This window comes from Grammomys surdaster, unplaced genomic scaffold, assembly GCF_004785775.1.
Source record: "Grammomys surdaster isolate TR1022 unplaced genomic scaffold, NIH_TR_1.0 126546, whole genome shotgun sequence".
NCBI lineage: Eukaryota > Metazoa > Chordata > Mammalia > Rodentia > Muridae > Grammomys > Grammomys surdaster.
Genome location: NW_021621338.1, coordinates 11,778,762 through 11,799,572, shown reverse-complemented (window position 1 = coordinate 11,799,572; position 20,811 = coordinate 11,778,762). Strand labels below are relative to the sequence as shown.

The 20,811-nt window shown below is 42.6% G+C and overlaps 1 protein-coding gene across 4 annotated transcripts in view; it reads left to right on the top strand.

Moving 5' to 3' along the window:
• Thrb (thyroid hormone receptor beta) overlaps window positions 1-20,811 on the top strand; it is a 343,540-nt gene that overhangs the window by 259,250 nt on the left and 63,479 nt on the right. For all 4 annotated transcript variants that reach the window (XM_028760605.1, XM_028760609.1, XM_028760608.1 and 1 more), the window contains exon 4: window positions 14,108-14,368. In XM_028760605.1, the coding sequence (XP_028616438.1) occupies window positions 14,108-14,368 (261 nt within the window). The remainder of the gene's footprint in view (window positions 1-14,107; window positions 14,369-20,811) is intronic.

Below are 20,811 nucleotides of genomic sequence, written 5' to 3'. Positions count from 1 at the left end.
GAGAGAGAGAGAGAGAGAGAGAGAGAGAGAGAGAGAGAGAGAAACAGTAGTTTCTAAAGGGCTAGACTCACCTCTTCTTCTTCCAGTCACTATCAGGGCAGAAGTATCTCAGGCCAGAATTCCATAAAGCTGAAAATGTTTGTAATCTCAAGCTATGAGTTTCTTGTATTTTATCTTATTATTTATTTCATTTTGTGTATGTGTGCATGCATCTGGCCTCACATACCATGATGCCCTTGTAGAAGTCATGGGACAACTCCCAGGAACCGATTCTCTTCTTCTACCTATGGGAACCAGGAGTTAAAACTCAGGTTGTTAGCTTGGCTGCAAGTACCTTTACCCACTGAGGCAGCTCGCAGCCCTCAAATGTAGCATTTTGTGTTCCTTTGTGACAGAGTCTTGCTATGTAACCCAAGTTTTCCTCGAACTCCCGATTCTCGTGCCTTTCGAATATCTGGGTACCAGTGTTCTTATCTGTGTCCGATAGAATTGGAAGCCTGCACGTCAGACAGTATCTGAAGAACATCTCCTGGCTTCAGTCTACAATATAGAGTGTGCTTTTGTAGTTCAGTACTTATTGACTGTACAAGTAACAGGTTTCAGTGCAAAATCTTCACATATGTTCACCAAGGGCTTTGAGCATCTTTCCTGAGGAGACATCACCCGAGGAAATGACTGGCCTCTCTCGAAGCACTATTCCTCGTAAGAGCCAGATTGTCTTAACTACAGGCACACCCCACTTCCCATCACCCCTCTGCCCCAACTGGAGGAGAAACCCAGGCACTGCTCTGCCCCATGCTACCTCACCTGTGGAAGGCAGCAGAGGAAGCAAGGTGAGAAGGCAGCTTCCAGATAGTACTCATCTTTGGAGACCACCTGTAGCTCCTCTCCTGTGCACTAGCTAACACTGCACAGCTAACACCTGCCTGCAGTGTCAAGCCACTACAAGGCCTGTTCTGAGGGTCCCCCTGATTGTCCTAAATACAAAATAAAATTAACCTTTTGTCAACTCTAAATCATTGTCAAGTTTTCTCAAATTCCAAATGAGGAATTCAAAAGCAACTCAGGCCCTGACCCCTGGTGGCTTGGTTGTTTTTGTTTGTTTGCTTGTGCACCTCCCAAACTTTTCACCACTCAGAGTGGAAGCAGAGCCTCTGCAAATGCATTTCAGATCCCTGCCATCAGCACCATCCAGCACAGAACACAGCCCCATAAACTGCTGGGAGGAAAGAGAGGGTGTTAGAAAAAGAGCCTAGTGCCTGGGAATGAGTGAAAAGACACCATTCCCATGGCGCTAAACCTAAGCATAAACCCTTGTTCTGCATCAAAATGCACATTATGTTTTCAAGAAAGAGATTGTGGGCTCAAAGTCAGATGCATCTGTGCTGTCTGATATCCCATGACACACAACAAGGATGGGACCTTCTCTGTGAGCTGTACTTTCTTTATGTCAAGTCTTTCGATTCAAGGAGTTCAGGGGAAAGGGTGTCCCTGTCCTAAGTCACTGGTTATTGGGTACCAAATTGGAAAATACGATGTGACTGGCTATACCATCTTAAGTCTGGGTCTTCCCTTTATCACTTATCTACTGTGTGACCTTGGGTAGGTTGTCTAACCTCTGTGCCCCAATAGCCTCAATAAAATGATAATGTTTGTATATAATACATCTTTATAAAGATAAAATAAAAACATTCAGAATGGATCCCTCACATATAAGAGGCATACGTACAATGTATGCATTGTATTCTGTTGCATCTATAGTTTTGTGGAACGTCTTTAGAGAGAAAAACTTTACTTAGTGCCAAGGAAGAAAAGAAATCATAATCAGAAATCTTGGCATTTTGATTTTCTCATTTCATGAACTAAATTTACCAAATAATTGATTAGGAAACGGAAGCACTCTATGTGCTCCCTTTTGGAGTCCAGTATATAATTCCCTCGACTTGCAACACATCAAATGCCTTCCCCCCACCCCACTCCCTCTGTAGGGTCCTGAGCAGGAAATCAGAGATCTTAGCCCTATCTAGCAAATATTAAATCCCAGCAAAGATGAAATTGGGTAACTACATCTTTACAGTTGGTTCTACTTTATATAGAAACTGTGCCTGAGACCAGGGGCTCTCAGACTTGTGGTCACCTTGGTAACATGCAGCTGCACTCACTCACTATCTTGCAGGCTCCCTATGATGATGGAGCAGGTCCCTAGGTGACACAGGATTCTTAGGTGACAGACCGAGTGGCATGTCTCAGAAATTTGCCACCACTTATAGTTGATGGACCACGAGGTACACCTGGACCTCACTGGGGAAAAGCAGGTTGGAAGGGGCACCCTCTCTGGCACCAGGCTCTATTTAAAGTCATTGAAAAGTTAAAGACAAAAACTAGAAAGATATGAAGAAACCTACCTGCTATTTATTTGTATCTATAAACATGATGTGTCTGTAACCATAGCTGGCCATGAACTCTTAATCCTTCTGCCTCCATCTCCCAAGTATAGGATTATAGTTTCATGACACCACACCAGTTACTCTTTTCTGCTTCTGCTGTTGAGACAGGACCCATAAAGTGCAGATGCTAAACCAGACCATCCTAGGGGATATTCGCTACCCAGAGGCATTTGTGTCATGTTACTAGGGCCCATTTCAGAAAATATATTTTGCTGTATTACATACTATTTGGAGGAGCTGAAAATCCCAAAGCCCTCAGTGTACTCTGTATGCCAGGCATCAAGGTGACTAAGACAGGTGTTCTTGGTGTTTGAGAGCCTCTGAGTCTCACAGAAGAAAAGCCCAAACATTCCCAGGTCAAAATGACCCCAAAGGAAGGAAATATCTGCACAGACACGTATCCTGGTTTTTAGGCAAATTATACTGAGATTCTATTCTATAAAAACCCAGAGCAGAGCAGAGACAGCTTATAGATTCTCTCTCTCTCTCTCTCTCTCTCTCTCTCTCTCTCTCTCTCTCCCTCTCTCTCTGTGTGTGTGTGTGTGTGTGTGTGTGTAAAGAACAATTAACATTTTACATTTACTTGTTTTTTAGTGTGTATGTGATCATGTATGTATCTGGTGGAAAGCATGTTTATGCCACACTGTGCATGCGGAGGCCAGAGGACAACTTGCAGTATTCCACTCTCTTCTGCCACATGGGTTCCAGGGATTGAACTCAAGTTGTCAGGCTTGGCAGCAAGTGCCTTAAGCCATTTCACCAGCCCTGCATTGTGTGTGTATGTGTGTGTGTGTGTGTGTGTGTGTGTGTGTGTAGGTATATGTGTACATATACGTACATATATGTGTGTATCTGTGTGTATGTATGTATGTATGTATATTCATCCTTTTTTATACTTGAATGTAATACAAAAAAATAATCCCTGTGTTTCAGTGCCGTCCCATGGAATTCCTCTTATTGTGAGAGATGAGAAATTGGTCTGCTCACCGAAGACTCTATTTTGCCTTTTATTTGAAAATTTTTAAGTCTGCAAGTTTGTGATTTATCTGTGAATTATACCCTGGTCCTCGTTTCCAAGGTTAAGATAGATACAGATTCATTTTCTACTTTGGAAAAAGATATTTCACATGTGGGACCATAAAACAAGGCCAATCTGTTTCTTCAAAAATGTGGGTTCACTGTCAGCAAGAATAAACATTATTCCCTAAACAAGAGCTCAAGAGAATTCTAACCCCGCAGTAAACAAGTATCTGCCCCTTGTGTAAACCTGTGAGGCTCTTGAATAGGGAGGTGTGTACAGCTGCTGTAGCCTTTCTAATCTGCTAAGTAGACGCTCTGTGGTCTTCAGTGTGATTACCTCAAACTTGAGCCATCTAACCTGAGAATTCAGTGCTCGGATGCAATGTGAATTATGAAAAAGCAAGCATCCATTCCTGAGGATCAGGCCAGTTTGTGTTCCACAATGTGCTTTCTCTGCTTTCATAGCCTCTGGCCAGTGCTCAGCACCAAGCCAGGAACCTAGTCACCGCCATGTTGTCTCCAATGAAGGGATTTTGCCGTCTCTAAACACACCTTATACTTTTTTGCTTCTTAACTTTATTTCGGGCTGTATGTTAAAATAGACTAAGACACCTATTTAAATGTTCTAAGCACATGTGTCTTTTGTTTGTTTGTTTTTTTCAATGTTGATTATTTTCACTTTCTGGGAGAATATTCTTACAATTTCTGGCTTCAGAATAATTATTTAGGGACTCAATGCCCACAGTGATTATTTGAAGTCTCTATGCCCACAGTGATTATTTTCCTGGAGGCTGCCAATCAACCTGTTCACAAAATCTGCAGCAGAAACAGAATGGGAGCCGCCAGACCTAAGAAAGATCTGTCTGTATCTTATGGGCTCCCAAGTCTCACCCACAATGCACTGGGAGTCCCTGCTAGTGAAACAAGTTAATCTTTCTCTGACAGGAAACCTAAGTCCACATGCCCACACGGACAGAGAAGCTCAGGCTCAACTGGAGGGAAACTAATAGGCAGGGGCTGGCAAAAGGAAGACAAAGACACACGGCAGTGGGTGTAGGGCTGCCAGCCTGCACAGACTGGTTTTCCCAACTTGCTGAACAAGGGCCCCACAATCTCAGGGGTGAGGCAGTAGATCTGTTCTTGAGATGGGCACACCCCAATCAGAGCATCTGAGCACACGCATCACTATCACCTGGCCTTCCATCAGTTCATCTGCTCACTCGACGTGTGAACAAATGTGGTCTCAATGTGCTTGCTTCCTCTTTGATTTCCAATAGAAATACAAGAACGCCATTTTCTTCCTGGCTCCTTTTTATCTTCTGCTCTAGATCTTGAGATGGCCGCTGACACTTAACTCTTGGAAAGAGGAGGATGTGAGGGAAGAGAGGTGTGGTAAAGCAGTGTGGGGACTAGGGGAAGGTAGACAGCACCAGCAGGCACATCAACTGCAGGGATCTTTCAGGTCTCCTGTTTCCCTCCAAGTTACAGAAGAGGGGGAAGGGCATGGAAAGCTATGGGGCTTGATTTGATTCTGATCAGATGATGGGTATTTATTCATATACCCAGCTTCAGGCTAGATAAGCAAGCCAAAGGCTCAGGAGTTCAGGAAGCCAAGCAAAAGGATTCCCAATTATAACACATTGTAGCACAGTCTAAACAGGAATAAAGGAATCAGTGGGCTTCCTACCTGTTCTGCTCCTGTTTATTGGTTGAAAGATAATCTAATATTGTTTGAGTTTCTTGGTACAGATGTTTATTTATAGTAGATGAGGTGACATATGCCATCTGGGTTATACAGACAGCACTCATGTAACAATTCTTTTAGTGCTTTATTAGTTTGTCAAATAGTAAATTCTTAGTGATCCTTTTAAGTCTGTTATTTTATGTGCATTGGTGTTTTACCTGCATGTATGCCTTTGTGAGAATGCCTGATTCCCCTGGAGCTGCAAGTACAGACAGTTGTGAGCTGCCATGTAGGTGCTGGGAACTGAATGTGGGCCCTCTGGAAACACAGCCAGTGTTCTTAACTGCTGAGCCATCTCTCCAGCCCAGCCCAATTCTTGGTGGTTTTTAACTGTGGTTAATTTTAGGATTGCCATCAATGTACCTCACACAAAATAAACACTTACCTTCTTTTATCATCCTCCCCACCACCAATTTTTTTAGAGGCCAGTGACCTAGAAGGCCTGTATACGGCTGTCATTCAAGCCCCCATCCCTTACAATGGCCAGATCTTTCCACTTTCTCTGTAAATCTAAATTATGGAAAGGACAAAAGAAATATGTGGGCCCAATCTCTAGACCTACCTGAGATTTTCTACTGGGAACACTGGCATTCACAATAAGATATTCAAAAATGGAACAGGATTACACACTGTCAGAGCACATAGTATCTTCCAAAGGATGGGAACTCATCCTAATTCTCAATAGTGAGGGAAAGCTGAGCCCAGGAAGCCATAGAATGTTTCTGTCTGCTGAAGGAGAAGGAGAAACTTGGGAGGGGCACATACAGGGTCCAGCTGAATTCAGCAGAGTAGTGCTGTGCTCTGTGGTTGTTAGTGGTGAAGAAGGAAGGAGGCTCAGTGAGCACTCATAGGTCTTTGCATGCCACAACATGCCATCTACATTGGCCTCTGTCATGTACCCATAAACATGCCACACCATGCATACATGTTGGCCTCTGTCATCTACACATGAACCCTCTCAAATAGTTCTACCCTAAACTTGTTAATGAAACTGCTTAATGTCATATAATCTCCCATTACAAATACTTTAAAAACAGTCAACTGTTTGGCTTCTACTCCAGAATCACCCCCCTTCTCTTGTTTTTTGACCTCACCTAGGTCAGTTCTCCCCCCTAAGACTCATAAATAGAAGCAGTATCACCCCAGGTCTGCTCTTGAAGATGCCCAGGCCAGGCAGAGCCACCTAACATGGATCCAAAGACACCAAGAAACACCAGACCTGCCAGTGGCCCACCCACTTAACCCAGATGGAGCCAACTAATAGAATCTCTTCAAGCAGCCTTGTCTCAGTGTCCTCTGTGGACATCTTCCCCAGTCACAAGTCTAGGTGGCAGGTAATGAGCTAAGCCTGCACTTTGGGCAGTGTTCATGGAAGACAGATGTCAGGAATGGAGCCCATTTAGATGATCTAAGTCTTCGTGTCTACAGGTTTCACAGAGTTGTTTGAAGCTTTATAACTACATCATGATCCAGCTGCCTTTTGTTCCAGAACTTTGATGCTAATTAATACAGATGACTTCCCCGCGTTAAGCAGGTTATAGTTCAATGAATATGAACTCCTGGATTAGAAGATCACATGGACTTTGTTCAACCTCAAGGGTATTTAGAGCTTTCCTGACTGTGTTGAGTTATTTCAAGTACTAATGGGGTGATGTCATTTTAAGGCTAAGAGATGGAAATATGGACTAGAATCTAGTCAGGCAGGACAAGCTTGTGCCCTTGGCATAATCATGGAGGATGCAGCATGATGTTGCCTTGCATAAGGGAGTCGTAAACAAGGACTATGGATATTCAGGAAAAATATGCAAAAATGTGGACAGTCTGCCCCAGATCACAGCCCATAGAAGGCGAACCCAGAGTGGACCTCTGACCAGCGCAGGCCCACAACCAATGCTGCAAACAGCTTTCCTTTCCCTTGCAGTTCTGGGCAGAGGAAGAGCAGGAGCCTGTCTGAGGGATCAGCAGTGATGGCACACATCTATGGCTTTTGGATAAGAAAGCTGGAGTCTGCTGAGGAAATACTTTACTCTTTGTAGAGTGTTGTGGTTTGATGTGAGGTGTCCCTCTCCAGGCTTGGGAATTTGAATGCACAATCCCCAGTGGGTGTTCTGTTTTGGAAAGTTGTAGAAACTTTAGGAAGTGGAGCATCACTTGAGGAAGTGGGGCACTGGGGAGAGTCCTTGAGATTATAGCCTGGCTCTACTTCCCATCCATCCTTTGCTTGCTTCCTTCTGTGGATGCAGTGTGGCTCCCGTTATTCTCTTGCTACATGCTTCCTACACCACAGTCTTGGAGCATTCAACAGCTTTCCCTTCCTTGGTTGTTTTTGTCAGGAATTTTGTCACAGAGGCTAAATAAGCAACTAATAGCTTGTTAGGGAGGGGCATTAAATATCAACATAGGATGTTATACTAGGCACTATGCATATTGTAGCAACATTGACAGACAAGAACACTACATGAATGTATGTAAGAGGGATCATGGATAGAACGCAGCACATGGGAGGATGGTGTGGGGAGAAAATGTCAGGGAAAGTGGGAGGGTGGGAGATTATGTCATGTAATCTTGGAAAGAGATATACCTTCAAGGCTGCATAAGAGTCAAGCTGTGTCTTCACCACTGTTCTCTGAGCCCCAAGACTAAAAGGGACCCTTCATTATAGCATCCCTCATGATGTCTCTCATGGTCGCTAGAAATTTGGTTTTCAAGCCAATCCTTGGTCTGTAGCCCAACACTTTCCAGGTATTGTCCTTAAATCACCAATTCTGCTGGGAGGAGATTGGTCTAAGATTCTCAGTCACTGACACGGTGGCATGAAGTCATTGACCCAGCTCCTTTCTTTCATGGGTGATCTTTAAAATTTAAGCTTAGAGGAGATGGAGTTGGGAGGATGAAGGAAGGGAAAGAAAGGTGATTGGATGCATAAAGGAAGGGCTCTTAACATGCCAGGCACTGTTTCAAGGGCACTGACATGTTGAATGTGTTTATCCCTTGATAGAGTCATAACATGGCATCACTGGAAAGTAGCAAAAGAAGATGTAAGTCACCTGAGGTGGTTTTGGGGTCCCTAGCCTCCGCGTGCCTATTTTTCTGTCCTTTGATGACTCTGAAGCTCCAGTACTATAAACCCCCACTGCCATAATATTCTTCCTTCAGAACAAGCACAGACACATGGAACTCAGGAGTCGTGGGCAAAACTTTATGTATTTACTCAATAGTGACTACTTAAAATAGGGTACAGCCACATCTCTGAATTTGCAAAAGTAACCCTTTTATTCCTTTCTTCATTCCTTCCTTTCCTTCTTTTTCTTTTCTTTCTGTTTTTGTTTTTTCCTCTCTAATAAACTTCTCTTTTGGAGATTCCAGAAATATGAGGGAAGAATCATTCCTCTGAAGGACTTGCAGACCACACAGGTGTATGACCTCTCACAATTGGAAGCAGCTTTAACATAACAACAGGAAGTCAGGTTTTAGACTCTGGAGACCCGGGTATGAAGCCTTGCCTGTCATATGTATACATGGCTCTTTCTCTTTCTACTCTTGGTGCCTGCTTATATCCCATGAGCTCACATACTTACCATGTGGAAAGGTCCCTCCCAGGGGCTCAGCACACAGCAGGGGCCCTGACAGTGCTGGCTCTCCCTCAGGAATGCTTACATCTCTATTGAGGCAGACAAGGAAGTTCTGGAGAATAAAGTAAGATCTATAGAAAATGGACGAATTGGTCAGGAGTGTTCTTGCAGGAATGTCCCTGTGGAGGGACCAGCTATAGGAGGGACGTGCAGGCCTAGTGAAGAACTTCTACAAAGACTCTGGGGAGTGGGGTCCCTACATTAGCTTCTGTGGCTGGAGTGTATACACCAAAAGGCAAAGCTGTGGAAGAGTAAATCATTATGAGACATCTTAGCAGGTGGGAAATAGTCCTGGGTGCGCGAGACCCCCAGAAAGATGATTAAAAGCACTGGCTGCTCTGCGAGAGACCCGAGTTGGGTCCCCCCCTCACCGGTGTCAGGCAGCTCATAACTGGCAGTAACTCCAGCTCCTAGTGATCTGATGCCCCTTTCTGGCGTCCACAGGTGCCCCCATGCACGTAGCATGCCACAACATCACACAAACTCACTTATACATATCAAAATAAATCTTTAATGACCTGATCTTCACAATTCTACACACCCAGGGTTTTCAGCTAATGTATGTACATCATCTGACTCAATATCTTGTATCAATGGCCTTTTAATACAAGCTACACACTTTCAGACTGTGTAATGGGAAATCCCTGCCTATTCAGATGACCCTTCTGACCCCTTACTCGGAATCTTGCTTTCTTTATTTTAGTTCTTTTCTAAGATATCAGCTGGATTTTATGTTCTTAAATACTTGAATACTTTGGTACAATTTTCCTTCTTTGACAGATTCATTTTCTATCACTTTTAGCAAAAATAGGATGTAGGTGGTTAAGTTATTAAAGTTTATGTTCATTTCTTGTTTGCTAAAGACTGTTTAGGTCAGTATTGTAGCATCTAAAGCCATTAGAATGACAGCAATGAAATGAAGACTCAACCATCTGTCTCTAAACTCTCTGAGACAAATTTGTCTCTCAGGTACATGTTGCTCTAATGCTAGTCCGTGTCCCACCAAGTTGTTGACTTTTCTTCATCTATTAACTTGTATTATAACTGACAAGTTATATTGATTAATGCTTTCATGTAGAACATCATGTTGAAAGCCAGATATCAGCTAAGAACAAATGGTTTAGATCATGTGAATTATAAGATATGATTATTTCTAAGATCCTCCCCTTTTTGCAGTGCTGATGAACACTCAACAAAGAACTGGCTCCCTCCTGTTTTTGAAAAAGAGTCTCATGTAAGGCAGACTAGCCTCAAACACTCTGTGTACCCAAGAATGACCTTGATCCTTGGGCTCCTGATCCTGCTGCTGCCATCTCTTGCTGAGATCTGTGCTACTATGTCTGGTACTATGTGTGCTACTGTGGTTCTGGGGATTGAGTCCTCGTGTGTGCTAACCGTGCCCTCTACCAATGAGCCTTTAAACGCTTCATTTCTAACACTATGTGTGGTGTGTTCCAGAGCATATCTAAAGCATCTCTTTGAATAAGAACTTACTTATACCCATGCCTGCAATCTTCAATATCCAACCAGCACCTAATAGCTTTGCTCGGTAGACCCAACAACAGTTCAAGGATTTGTAAATGTTGGTACAGTCTTCTCTACCTAGATTTCTGTCTGTTGCTGTAATAAACAACAAAACCTAAAGCAACTCAGGGGAGGAAAGGGTTTATTATACCTCACATTGCCAGGTCACAGTCCATTATTGAGGGCAGTCAGGACAGAAATTCAAGCAGAAACAGTGGAAAAACACTGCTGCTGACTGGCACGTTTTCAGCAAGCTTCTTACACCAGCTACCTATAGATAGTAATGCTCACAGTGGGCTGGGCCCTCCCACACCAATCATCAATCAAGACAGTATTTCACAGACATGGCTACAGGCCATTATGAAAAAAAGGCAGTTCTTCAATTGAGGTTCCTTCTTCCAAAGTGACTCTAGGTTGTATCAAATTGACAATAAAAACAAACTGGAAGATTATCTATGGCTGTGTAAAAGATGTTAGAGGATTAGAAACTATATAATTTATTTCAAGTGCCAATAACTTGTTTTATTACCTTAAGTTTATCTTTGGGTCTCAAACTCTGAGGTGTCTCATTCACCTGGAGAACTCAACAGAATCACACATCCTGAGACTCTTGCCCAATTTAAAAAGTCAGGTCTTCAATGCTGTGATTAGCACCTGCAGTGATTCTGATAGGTGCCAGGGTTGGGAGTCACAACTGACCCTTGAGGATGTTCATTCCTCTAAAAGGAAATAATCCATTGGCTTGAGCTTTGGGGGAGTGAAAGGATATGGACACATGATATAGTCATAGGAAAAAAATCCTAAAGACATTTTACCAGCTGCATATGTATGGAGCTGGTAAAATTGACAAAACACCCAACAACTAGAATTTATGGACCTGACACAGGGGGTGTCCCATGCCTTCTTGAGAATGCAGTAAGAATTGCATGGACTTCCCAGTTCTTGAGTGGATAAAATCAAGTATTCTCTTTAGAGAAATCCATATTGCATTTTCCCATGACCCAGCCAGGGCTTCTCAGTCTCGAGTTTTCCCAGCAGTGTGTATCCCATAAACCTGCCAATTAAGCAACTGAATATCATTCTTGTGAATATAATTACAGACAGTAATTATGAACTTGTAAATGCCTACTGTTGATGGAGCCCTTTCCCCAAACCATCTCAAGTGATTTTCTTAGGAAAGTGGAAGGCAATGCTCTCGCTCACCTTATCCCAAACATAGTCTCCCTTGCTAGAAGAAACCCACTCTTGCTGGCCCAGGGGACATGCAAAACAAGCTTTTAACGAGCACTGTTTTTGAGTGAAAATGTCTCATTTGGGTGGACATTCCTTAGATGTGTTTCATCTGAGGCCCAGATTCAATAAGGAATAGCAACTGCCTGATTTCTTCATTTATTGTTAGGGCTGGGGAATTACTACCATAATTAGAAATTAATGCAAAAAGATTATATACTAGAAGCTTTAAAAAAATCCTCTGAGAACTTTAATATTCTTTAAATTGAACTTTACAGGGTACAATTTAGTGGGGAATAAATCTCTGAAAGTAAGGCATAGGGAGCAGAAATGCGCATGGGTGAGCTTCCTCGTGTCCGTGGGAGTAAAGTAAACCAGACCCATGGTTAACCTTTGCATTCAGCCACTTAGTAACTAATTCACATGAAGCTTAAACCCTCATGGGTAATAGGTGCCTGAATGAACTCTACACAGATATGTTTAGTTGGAAATGCAATACATTCTCAAAGATCTTTCTTTCCTTTCAAGGGATAGTGAGAATAAATGCCTGTAATTGCACCAGCAGTGGGTATGGCTGGAAAGTGGAAGAGTTGATTCATCATGCAATGAATAATACCTCATAAACCCCAAGAAAAAGCACCCGTGTTTGTTTAACCTGCCTAATACAATGGCTCACACAATCCTAAGCATGGACAATTTCCAGTACATTTCCATGAATCAGAGCAACTGGTACAACCCAAAGCCCAAAGCACAATAGGATTCTCCTATGAGCTACTTCAAACCCTCGTGCTTCCATTTACTATGCAAAGAAATCCTGCACCGGGAGCTAGAGAGACAGCTCAGCAATGCAGTGTGCTTGCCGCTGCTCTTACCAAAGATGCAAGTTTGGTTCTAGTACCCACATTAGTCAGCTCAGAACTCCAACAGTAGACACTTAAGCTCACAGGTGATTCAAAGAAAAAGCCTTAAAGGAAAACACACCCAGCAAGGACATGCCCAATGATGCTACACCAGCCTGGCATGTAGAAGGCCCTGGATGCATTCACCCAGAACTACCAAAAACATCACTTACAAATTAGTCTTCCAATCAGTGTATATGGCCACCTTTTTTTCTAATTGTGAAACATAGTTGCTAAGAATTTCTGGACCAGGTAAATTGTAAAATTGTACTGTGTGTGTGTGTGTGTGTGTGTGTGTGTGTGTGTGTGTGTGTGTGTTTGTGTCTGTGTGTGTGTGTCTGTGTGTGTGTCTGTGTGTGTGTGTCTGTGTGTGTATGTATGTGTGTGTGCACATGTGTGTGTGTGTGTGTGTGTATGTATATGGATGTTTGTGTGTGCTGTATAGACTCCAACTTTAGACACTTAAACCCATAGGGGTATGTGTGTGTGTGTGTGTGTGTTTGTATACATGTAGGAATGTGTGTGATATGTGTGTTATGTATCTGTGTGAGGTGTATGTGTGTGATGTGTATATATGTGTGTGTGTGCATTTGTATGCATGTTGTGTGTGCATGTGTATGCATTTTGTGTGTGATGTGTATGTTTGTGTATGTGTGTGTGATATGTGTGTGCATGTGTATGTTTGTGCATGTATGTATGTGTATATGTGTGTGCATGTGTGTGTGTATACCATTTCTGTCCTCTGCTATATCTTCCTATATAGTAAAGGCATTGAATAAGGTGAAAATTGTTACTAGAAGAGATTCTTCCCATAAGAAATTAATTTTGCCCATTCTAAAAACAGACATATGTACCACATAGACCGAACTCGAAAACAAATAAAATATTAGCTATCTGGTACCCAGCCTAAGAGATTCAGGCTCATCCTTCTATCTTTGGTGCTCTTAATTTGCTACAAGGAGAAAACATGACCTGCTCCCTTGTGTGTGTTTCTGGTTGGGACTACCTTGAAAACACAAAACTTCCATGTAAAGATCAAGGTGTTTAGACTTGGGAGCTGTGTTGCTTTGTGTTGTCTTTTATAATTGGTGCTCCTTCCTGTTTCTTTCGCTTTGCCATCAGAGTAGAAGACAGTCAGAACAGATTGTCAGGCTCAATGTGTAGTCACTTGAGTGTGGCCAGCTGAAGTGACACAGTGTCCCTCAGGTCGGCATGTGATAGATCCCAAGTCAAACCAGGCTGCGCCTGGATGTATGTATCCTAAGGATCTGACCTAAGGTCATGGCCAGCTCTGACTTTCAAGACCTCAAATGGTCATCTAAGCAGTGCTATAAACGGGTATCAGCTTGCTCTTGGGCCACTGCTGTAGTGGTGAGACCAGTAGAGACTTGCTGTAGAGAAGTTCGGAAAATAGAGGGGGAAATATGTTGGTTTCTCCAGCAGGCAATCCAGCTTAGGTGGCCCTTTGCCCTGACATCACAGAAGTGCTTGCGGGCAGTGGCAGACCAAAAGAATTGAGCAACAACTGGACTTCTAAAATGCAAAATCTCAGCAAAACCTTGGCAATACCTACAGTCTGTTATCTCGTGTTTTCCGCTCCTCTCCCACCAGAAAATGGCCTTCCAGCCTGGGACAAACAGAAGCCCCGTCCAGACCGAGGCCAGGACTGGAAGCTGGTAGGAATGTCTGAAGCCTGCCTGCACAGGAAGAGCCATGTGGAGAGGCGTGGTGCACTGAAGAATGAGCAGACATCCCCACACCTCATCCAGGCCACTTGGACGAGCTCTATATTCCATCTGGATCCTGACGATGTGAACGATCAGAGCGTCTCAAGTGCCCAGACTTTCCAGACTGAAGAGAAGAAATGTAAAGGTAACCACTTGCTCCTAGACCGTTACCACGCATGCGCCTCCCCCTGACTGCGTCTCCATTTCTTCGCCTGCCTAGTGTCCATGCTGCCTTTCCCGGGCTGATCCTCCCTGAGGTTTTTAACCTTTAATTTTCTTTTAAACATAAACAAACAAGTGGGGTCCAAAGGCAAGCACTTTACACCGTACACCGACACTCGGGAAGAGATCCTTCTTATTTTTTTAATGAGCAAATATGTTGATATTTTGGTTCTTAATTCTGCTTGTGTCTGAGTGGAAGCAGACATTGCTGCACTCATATCTACTTGCTTTGAGCTGAGTTTTGTGAGTGTGTGCACATGAATAAGTTTCCTATCCTAGTTGCACCAGTAGCTAGAGGGATTGTGATGCCGGCCTTTAACCTACATAGACGATTCATACTTGACAGGGAGATTTTAATGTCTGTGGTCCGTAAATCCTCTGTCACCATCACCAAGAGAAGATTAGGGTGTTAGGAGGTTATCACCTCATGAGGGGAAACAAAACCAGCTAAAGTGCCCCAGTTTCTGATCACATAAGACTTAGCCCTGTCTCACCTCAGGCCACCCTACCTGACAGATGTCTTCCATGTTGATCGCTTTATGGTCTTATGGTTGCCCAAAATGTTTGCTTCTTAAACCAGTCTGTGTCTTTAAGTGTTCTAGTTCTTATAAGTACCCATTCTTTGCCAGTCCACAGTTCATACGCTAAAACTATCATGACTGGCTTTTTGGTTTTTACTTATGATAAGTTTAGATTGTATTTTGTAAACTGAACATCTCACAGTCAAATAAGAATACCTCACATAAGAGGAAGGGAGCCATGATGAAGCCTGTCTTGACCATCAGCCACAGTTACACTTATCATTTGTGAAGAAGAACCCAGGTCCTCCTTCCTTTCTGGAAATATTTTAGGACCTCTTTGTACCTTTCGGTTTCCCTGGGAAATTGAGGCAGATGTTTTCATTTGAAACACATTATCTAAAGATGGCCTCCTTGGGTCTGGCTGAAGAATAGGCAGAAATGCCATGTTCCTTTTGAAACATGATGCTTGTACTTCCACATTGATTATTTGGAAGTATAAAGGGTTTGTTCTAATGTTCTAAACTGAAATAGCATTACATTCCCTTCCCTTCTCCCTTTCTCCCCTCCAGTCCCTCCCAGGTACCCTCCCTCCAACATCTCCCATGCCACCTCACTCTCCAGTCGATAGTGTATTATTATTATTATTGCATACATATGTATGTATGTGTGTATGTGCATATATATGTATATATGTGCATGTATGTATGTGTGTGTGTATGTGTATATGTATGTGTGTGTATATGTATTGTGTATGTATGTGTATGCACAAACATACAAATACAACCTGCTAGTCTGTTTTGTTGTTTTCACACATATTGCTTCAGGACAACCAATAGGGAGCTGCCCCTGGAGAGACCAGGTCTCCCTTTCCCAGCAGTCATTAGGCACCTGTACCCTCTGCCTAGGGGTGATACCTGTGTAATTTTCCTACTTGCACATTAATGTGCCCATTGATATAGCTAGCCATTATTAAAGTCTTGTTTATGCAGACATCTGTAAGAGAAATTCTTTGAAATTTTAAAGAGAATATTTTTTTAAAAATGGCAAAATAAGTCTTTTCCCCGAAGGAGTCAGGATGTAAAACAAGTGGGTCTCTGTGTGTTAATGATGTGTGCTCATTTTACTTGAACTAAAGTTCAGATTTACTAGCAGGTTGTATCTTCAGATTTTATAGGTTGCAGTAAAACCATGCCTGTCTTTGGTTTACAGCAAAATGCCAGCATCCCCGTGATTTAAGGACCTAGTGAAGAGTTTGACTCATTCACAACTGGAACCCAAATTAATTCATGCACAGAGTGTTGTTCCTATCATGTATAAGGGATTTTGTTCTTAGTCATGTAGAGTTCAAAATATTAAACTTTTGTTTGTTGATATATTTTGAAAGTAAGAGGAGGGGGGAGTTCCAACACACAGGATGCTAACTAAGGCAGGGGGATAGCAAATTGAGGCTAACTAGGGATAAATAGGAGACCTCGTCAAAAAATAAAAGAGAAACAAACAAGAGTCAGTCTTCTGATGTAAAATTCTACAGTACAGGGGCTAAGAACACAACATTTTGAGATTGACACATTTGAGCTAGGACACCCGCCTTCCCACTGGTATGTTTAGAGCAAGCATATATATGTTATGTTGATAAATCTATGTAAGATACCGTACGTAAATATTCATCACAGTACTTGACTTGCACTTTAAATGGCAGCCATCATTTTTCCCTGTGGCTATACATCCTTACATCACATAAATTCCTCACTTGCCTAGCAAGGAATTCAGCCATAGGAGTTAAACAGATACAGACAGTGGGGTGGGCTGTTTTATGAAGCTTGGATCTTCTTCCAGCTCTTTCCCTAAATCATTAGAGTGAATTTTCATTATTCTGGTGTTGAAAGTAAATCAATAGAGGCAAACTTTGTGAAGTTTCCAGAGATACCACCAAGGTTCACTTGGATCTGAGTTTAAAATCATGCACTGATTCAGCGGGGAAATGACAACTGAGTGGACAAGTCACGCAGCACAAGAATCAACGACAGTAAATTTCCCTCCTATATTAGGACACCAGTGAGTGATGCCTTCATTTTTCCCTTGGGAGTTGGTTCTGCTTGTCTGCTCCATGATCTGCTACATCTGTAGAGTCCATAAGGAGATTGTCTGATGGCCATTCATCCTGGGCATTTACTTCCTAGCTGGCCACCAGCCTTAAAGCAGTTGATGCTCTAGTCTACTCTTGAATGCATCTTCTAGTGCTTGGACAGGGCCTACTGTGTTCAGGTACAGGGCCTACTGTGTGCAGAACATTATGCTTGATGTCTAACTGTGGGAAAAGGAACATTTGAGCCAAAGGACACATTAGCCTCACTCCAAGCACCCCAGATGTCACCCATAAGAACCAAATGATCTTGAGTTGATGATACACAAAGGTTTACTTGGGGTTCAGTGCTTCAAAACAATAAACTGGATGCTTGAAGTTACACAATAAGCCCCACCCAAATCTGTAGTCTATCTTAACTAGCTCAGAATACTTTCATGTGTGGTTTGTGGGCTGCAAACCGATCCATATCTCTCTCTACCAATTCAAGGTCAGAAACGGAGAACGAGCTTCAGGAAACTTGCACAGTGCTTTCTCAGCATCCACAACCAGATGCAACACCAGCAGTCACTGCCCCTCACTGAGCCAGGCACAGACCAGTTTGGTGCTGTCAGACTTGCCTGGTCAGCAACATGTGGCCAGAACTGTGTCAAAGTCTTAAGCAAGAAAAGGAATGTGTTAAGTCTCTAATGCAGGGATTTCTTAGTGGTCTTTTATTTCAGTCTGCAAATCATTGACTTACATGTAAAATGCTCTTAAATGTATTTTGCTTGGAGCTTGTTTGGAGTTTCTAGCTAACATTTTGAGCAGCACATCTGTGTGGTTTATTAGCAGCAATCGTGCTAAGTGAAAAGCCCTGGAACCCCTCATATTCTGCATCAGAGACTGTGCCACCTCCTCCCTTCCTAGGTCCAAGCCGATTTATTCTGTGCTCAGTGCTGCACACCAGTTAGTGGCACTAACAGTATTTCCAGCATTTCATAGAGATGAGAGTTTAAGTGGAGTGTGATGGTTCACTCTGTAACCACCGCACTCACAATGCAAGCACAGAGGAGGGTGAGCTTGAGATTAGCGTGGACCTCATAGAGAGTCTTCTAGTAAGAGGACAAGAGGGAAAAAGAAAGGAGAACCTGAGGGTCAGGTGGATCTTTGAATTGGAGCACCTAGAGATGCTCCCGACCTCAGAATCTGTATTTCAACTGTCCCTTCTAGTGACTCTGAGACCAGGCAAGCCTTCCAGATACTCCTATGGACTCACGGCAGGAAAGGGCCTGCCACCTAGTGGGCTCTCAGAGATATGTCTGTCCCTTTCTTTCCTACAGCCCTTGGAGTCAGCTGACAATCAGCCTTGGGGACTCACTTAGGGCCTGAAAACATGCTAGCTCGCCTACCTTGGTAACACTGCATTGTTGATAAATCCCTTCTGGAAAGTCCCTACTGCAGTATTGGAACTCGACTCCCCTCTGAAACTATTCCAAAGCTTCTCCCCTCTGCCCACTCCAGCCTCCTAAACTTTTGTTGGGAATCACAGAGTTCAGCAAGCCCAGAAATTTGATCACAAACAGGGAGGTGACTCCTCAGCAGCTCACTGTACCCATAAAGTGGGGCCTCCATAACAGCCAGGAACTTTCTGGAAGGAGGCATGGGGGCTGTTGGGAGGACAGCAGCAATATAATGATGTCACTGCAGTTTCTGAGATTCTTGGGAAGAAAAGAATCAGAAAAATGTAACCCATTATTTTTTTTTCTTTCGAAACATTCTATACGGCTTTGCAGGAAAAATGAAAATTTCAGGAACTTGTAAAATTACAAATAATTTTTAAAAAGTATTTTTTGTTTCATCTACCAAGGACAAACATTATTACAGATATTATCACATTTCATTTGTTTCTTTTTTATCTGTTTTTACAAACGTGGGTCACAGGAGGCACATCACTTTTAACCAGCTTTTAATGCTTATCAATAGATCATCAACATTTTCCTTAGCCATTAAAATATTCTACTGAACACTGACATTTATTGGCAATATATTATCCTTTCTTGCAGCTAGAATATCATTTATTAAACTGTCCCCCAAGGCTCAGATAATTTAAAGTAAATTTTAAATAATAAAATTTCAATAATATCTTATGTCAGGGAAGGGGCAGACTATTAATCCAGGATCTTCGCAGAGAACGGGTGACATAAATTGACAGTGACACTTTAAATGGTTCACAGCTCCTATTCACCAAGATGACAAAGTGTGCTGAAAGTCAGAGACATAATCTACAAGTTACTGTATGCTTTGCAATCCTTCAAGGTAGACATTCAACCTTTCAGCAGTCAACACTGTCTTTGTCCTTAATTAAAACACCAGGCCATCAGGAAGTGCATTAGTATTGAGAAGGTTGGATTACAGAGCTGGAGCCCCTCCTCAGGTGATCATCTGCCTCTGCTGCCCACTGTTCCTTATGCACCTGAGACCATGGTCTCAGCCCCACTGAGTAAAGCGGTGTTCCATACTCCTTAGGCTGTCAAGGAGTGTTAGTGACCAACAGGATATAAGGGCTCACTATGAGGTCCTGGAGTGCACAAGATAGCTCGGTGGTTTCATACTTCAAAGGTAGGGGACATTCTCCATAAGTAAATAGGAGCAGAAAGAACTAGAAAGGAAGGGCAAGGTACCAATCAGCTTGAAATGGAGAAAAACCAAACTGGGAATGGTAACAGAAGGAAGGGGAGCATCAGAAGGTTGGGGCTCAGGTCCATTCAGCTCACTTCTCCTTGAGATACAGCACAGAGCCATTGATAGACTACTGTGAGCTCTCCAAGGTCAGCCTAGCTGTGTCTACAATATGAAGAAAGTCAGATCTGATCCCTCTGACCCTTTTATGATACTCTGCCCTTAGAAACACTTGTACAAGGGACTGAATTTCAATTCTTCGTACTTTGGCCTTGTGGCTAGTAAATTGGAAATAATCTAAATCTTTCCAGCCATGAAAGTATGTTTAAGTAAATCAAACGTATCTAAGCATTCAAAAAATTAAAAACTTAGTTTGGAAATGTGCTTTAGGAATATCTAATGCGGTGGCGCATGCATTAACAGTATGGCCTTACTTACGGCTTTGGAAGCCTGTGGAGTTGTGCTAATACGCATAGGATACACAGCACACTTATTTCTGGAGCTCCCAGGGGGGAAGAAAAAGCATGGAGTGAGGATGGTGCCGATCTTAATTTTACATACAAGTGTGTTCACAGATCTTTCCAACTGTATAATGAATGCTTATATGATGTCTTAGTAGCAAGAGTGTGTTTTCAAATCAGATGTCTAAGTTCACTTCTTACTTTCTAACTCAGAATGAATTTCTGAGCCTCTCTGAGCGTTAGAATAGGGTAATATGATCGAGTGACCTTTCGAATTTCCGTATAGATTAAAAAGAACATGAGTAAAGCCTTCAGTACAATTTCTAATATTGAGTGGAGATGAATAAACGCTTACTATTCTCAGTATATAAATAATCTTCTGACCTTCAGGCCTTTCTGGTTTCTGTTACTGTTTCTGACCTCATGTTACCCTGCGGACATGTGCTCTGAAATGCTGAGTACTGAAAGGTAAATAATGCGTAACAGAACATCACATCAGGGGTAGAGCAGGGACACAAACAGTTGACAGTGCTCATAGTAGCAACCAAAATATTTTTTGCAAAGCTTTTAAAATTTTAAAACCTTGAATGAAAAATCACCAAAGATGGGAAATAGCTGAATTAGGATCCCATTCAGACAT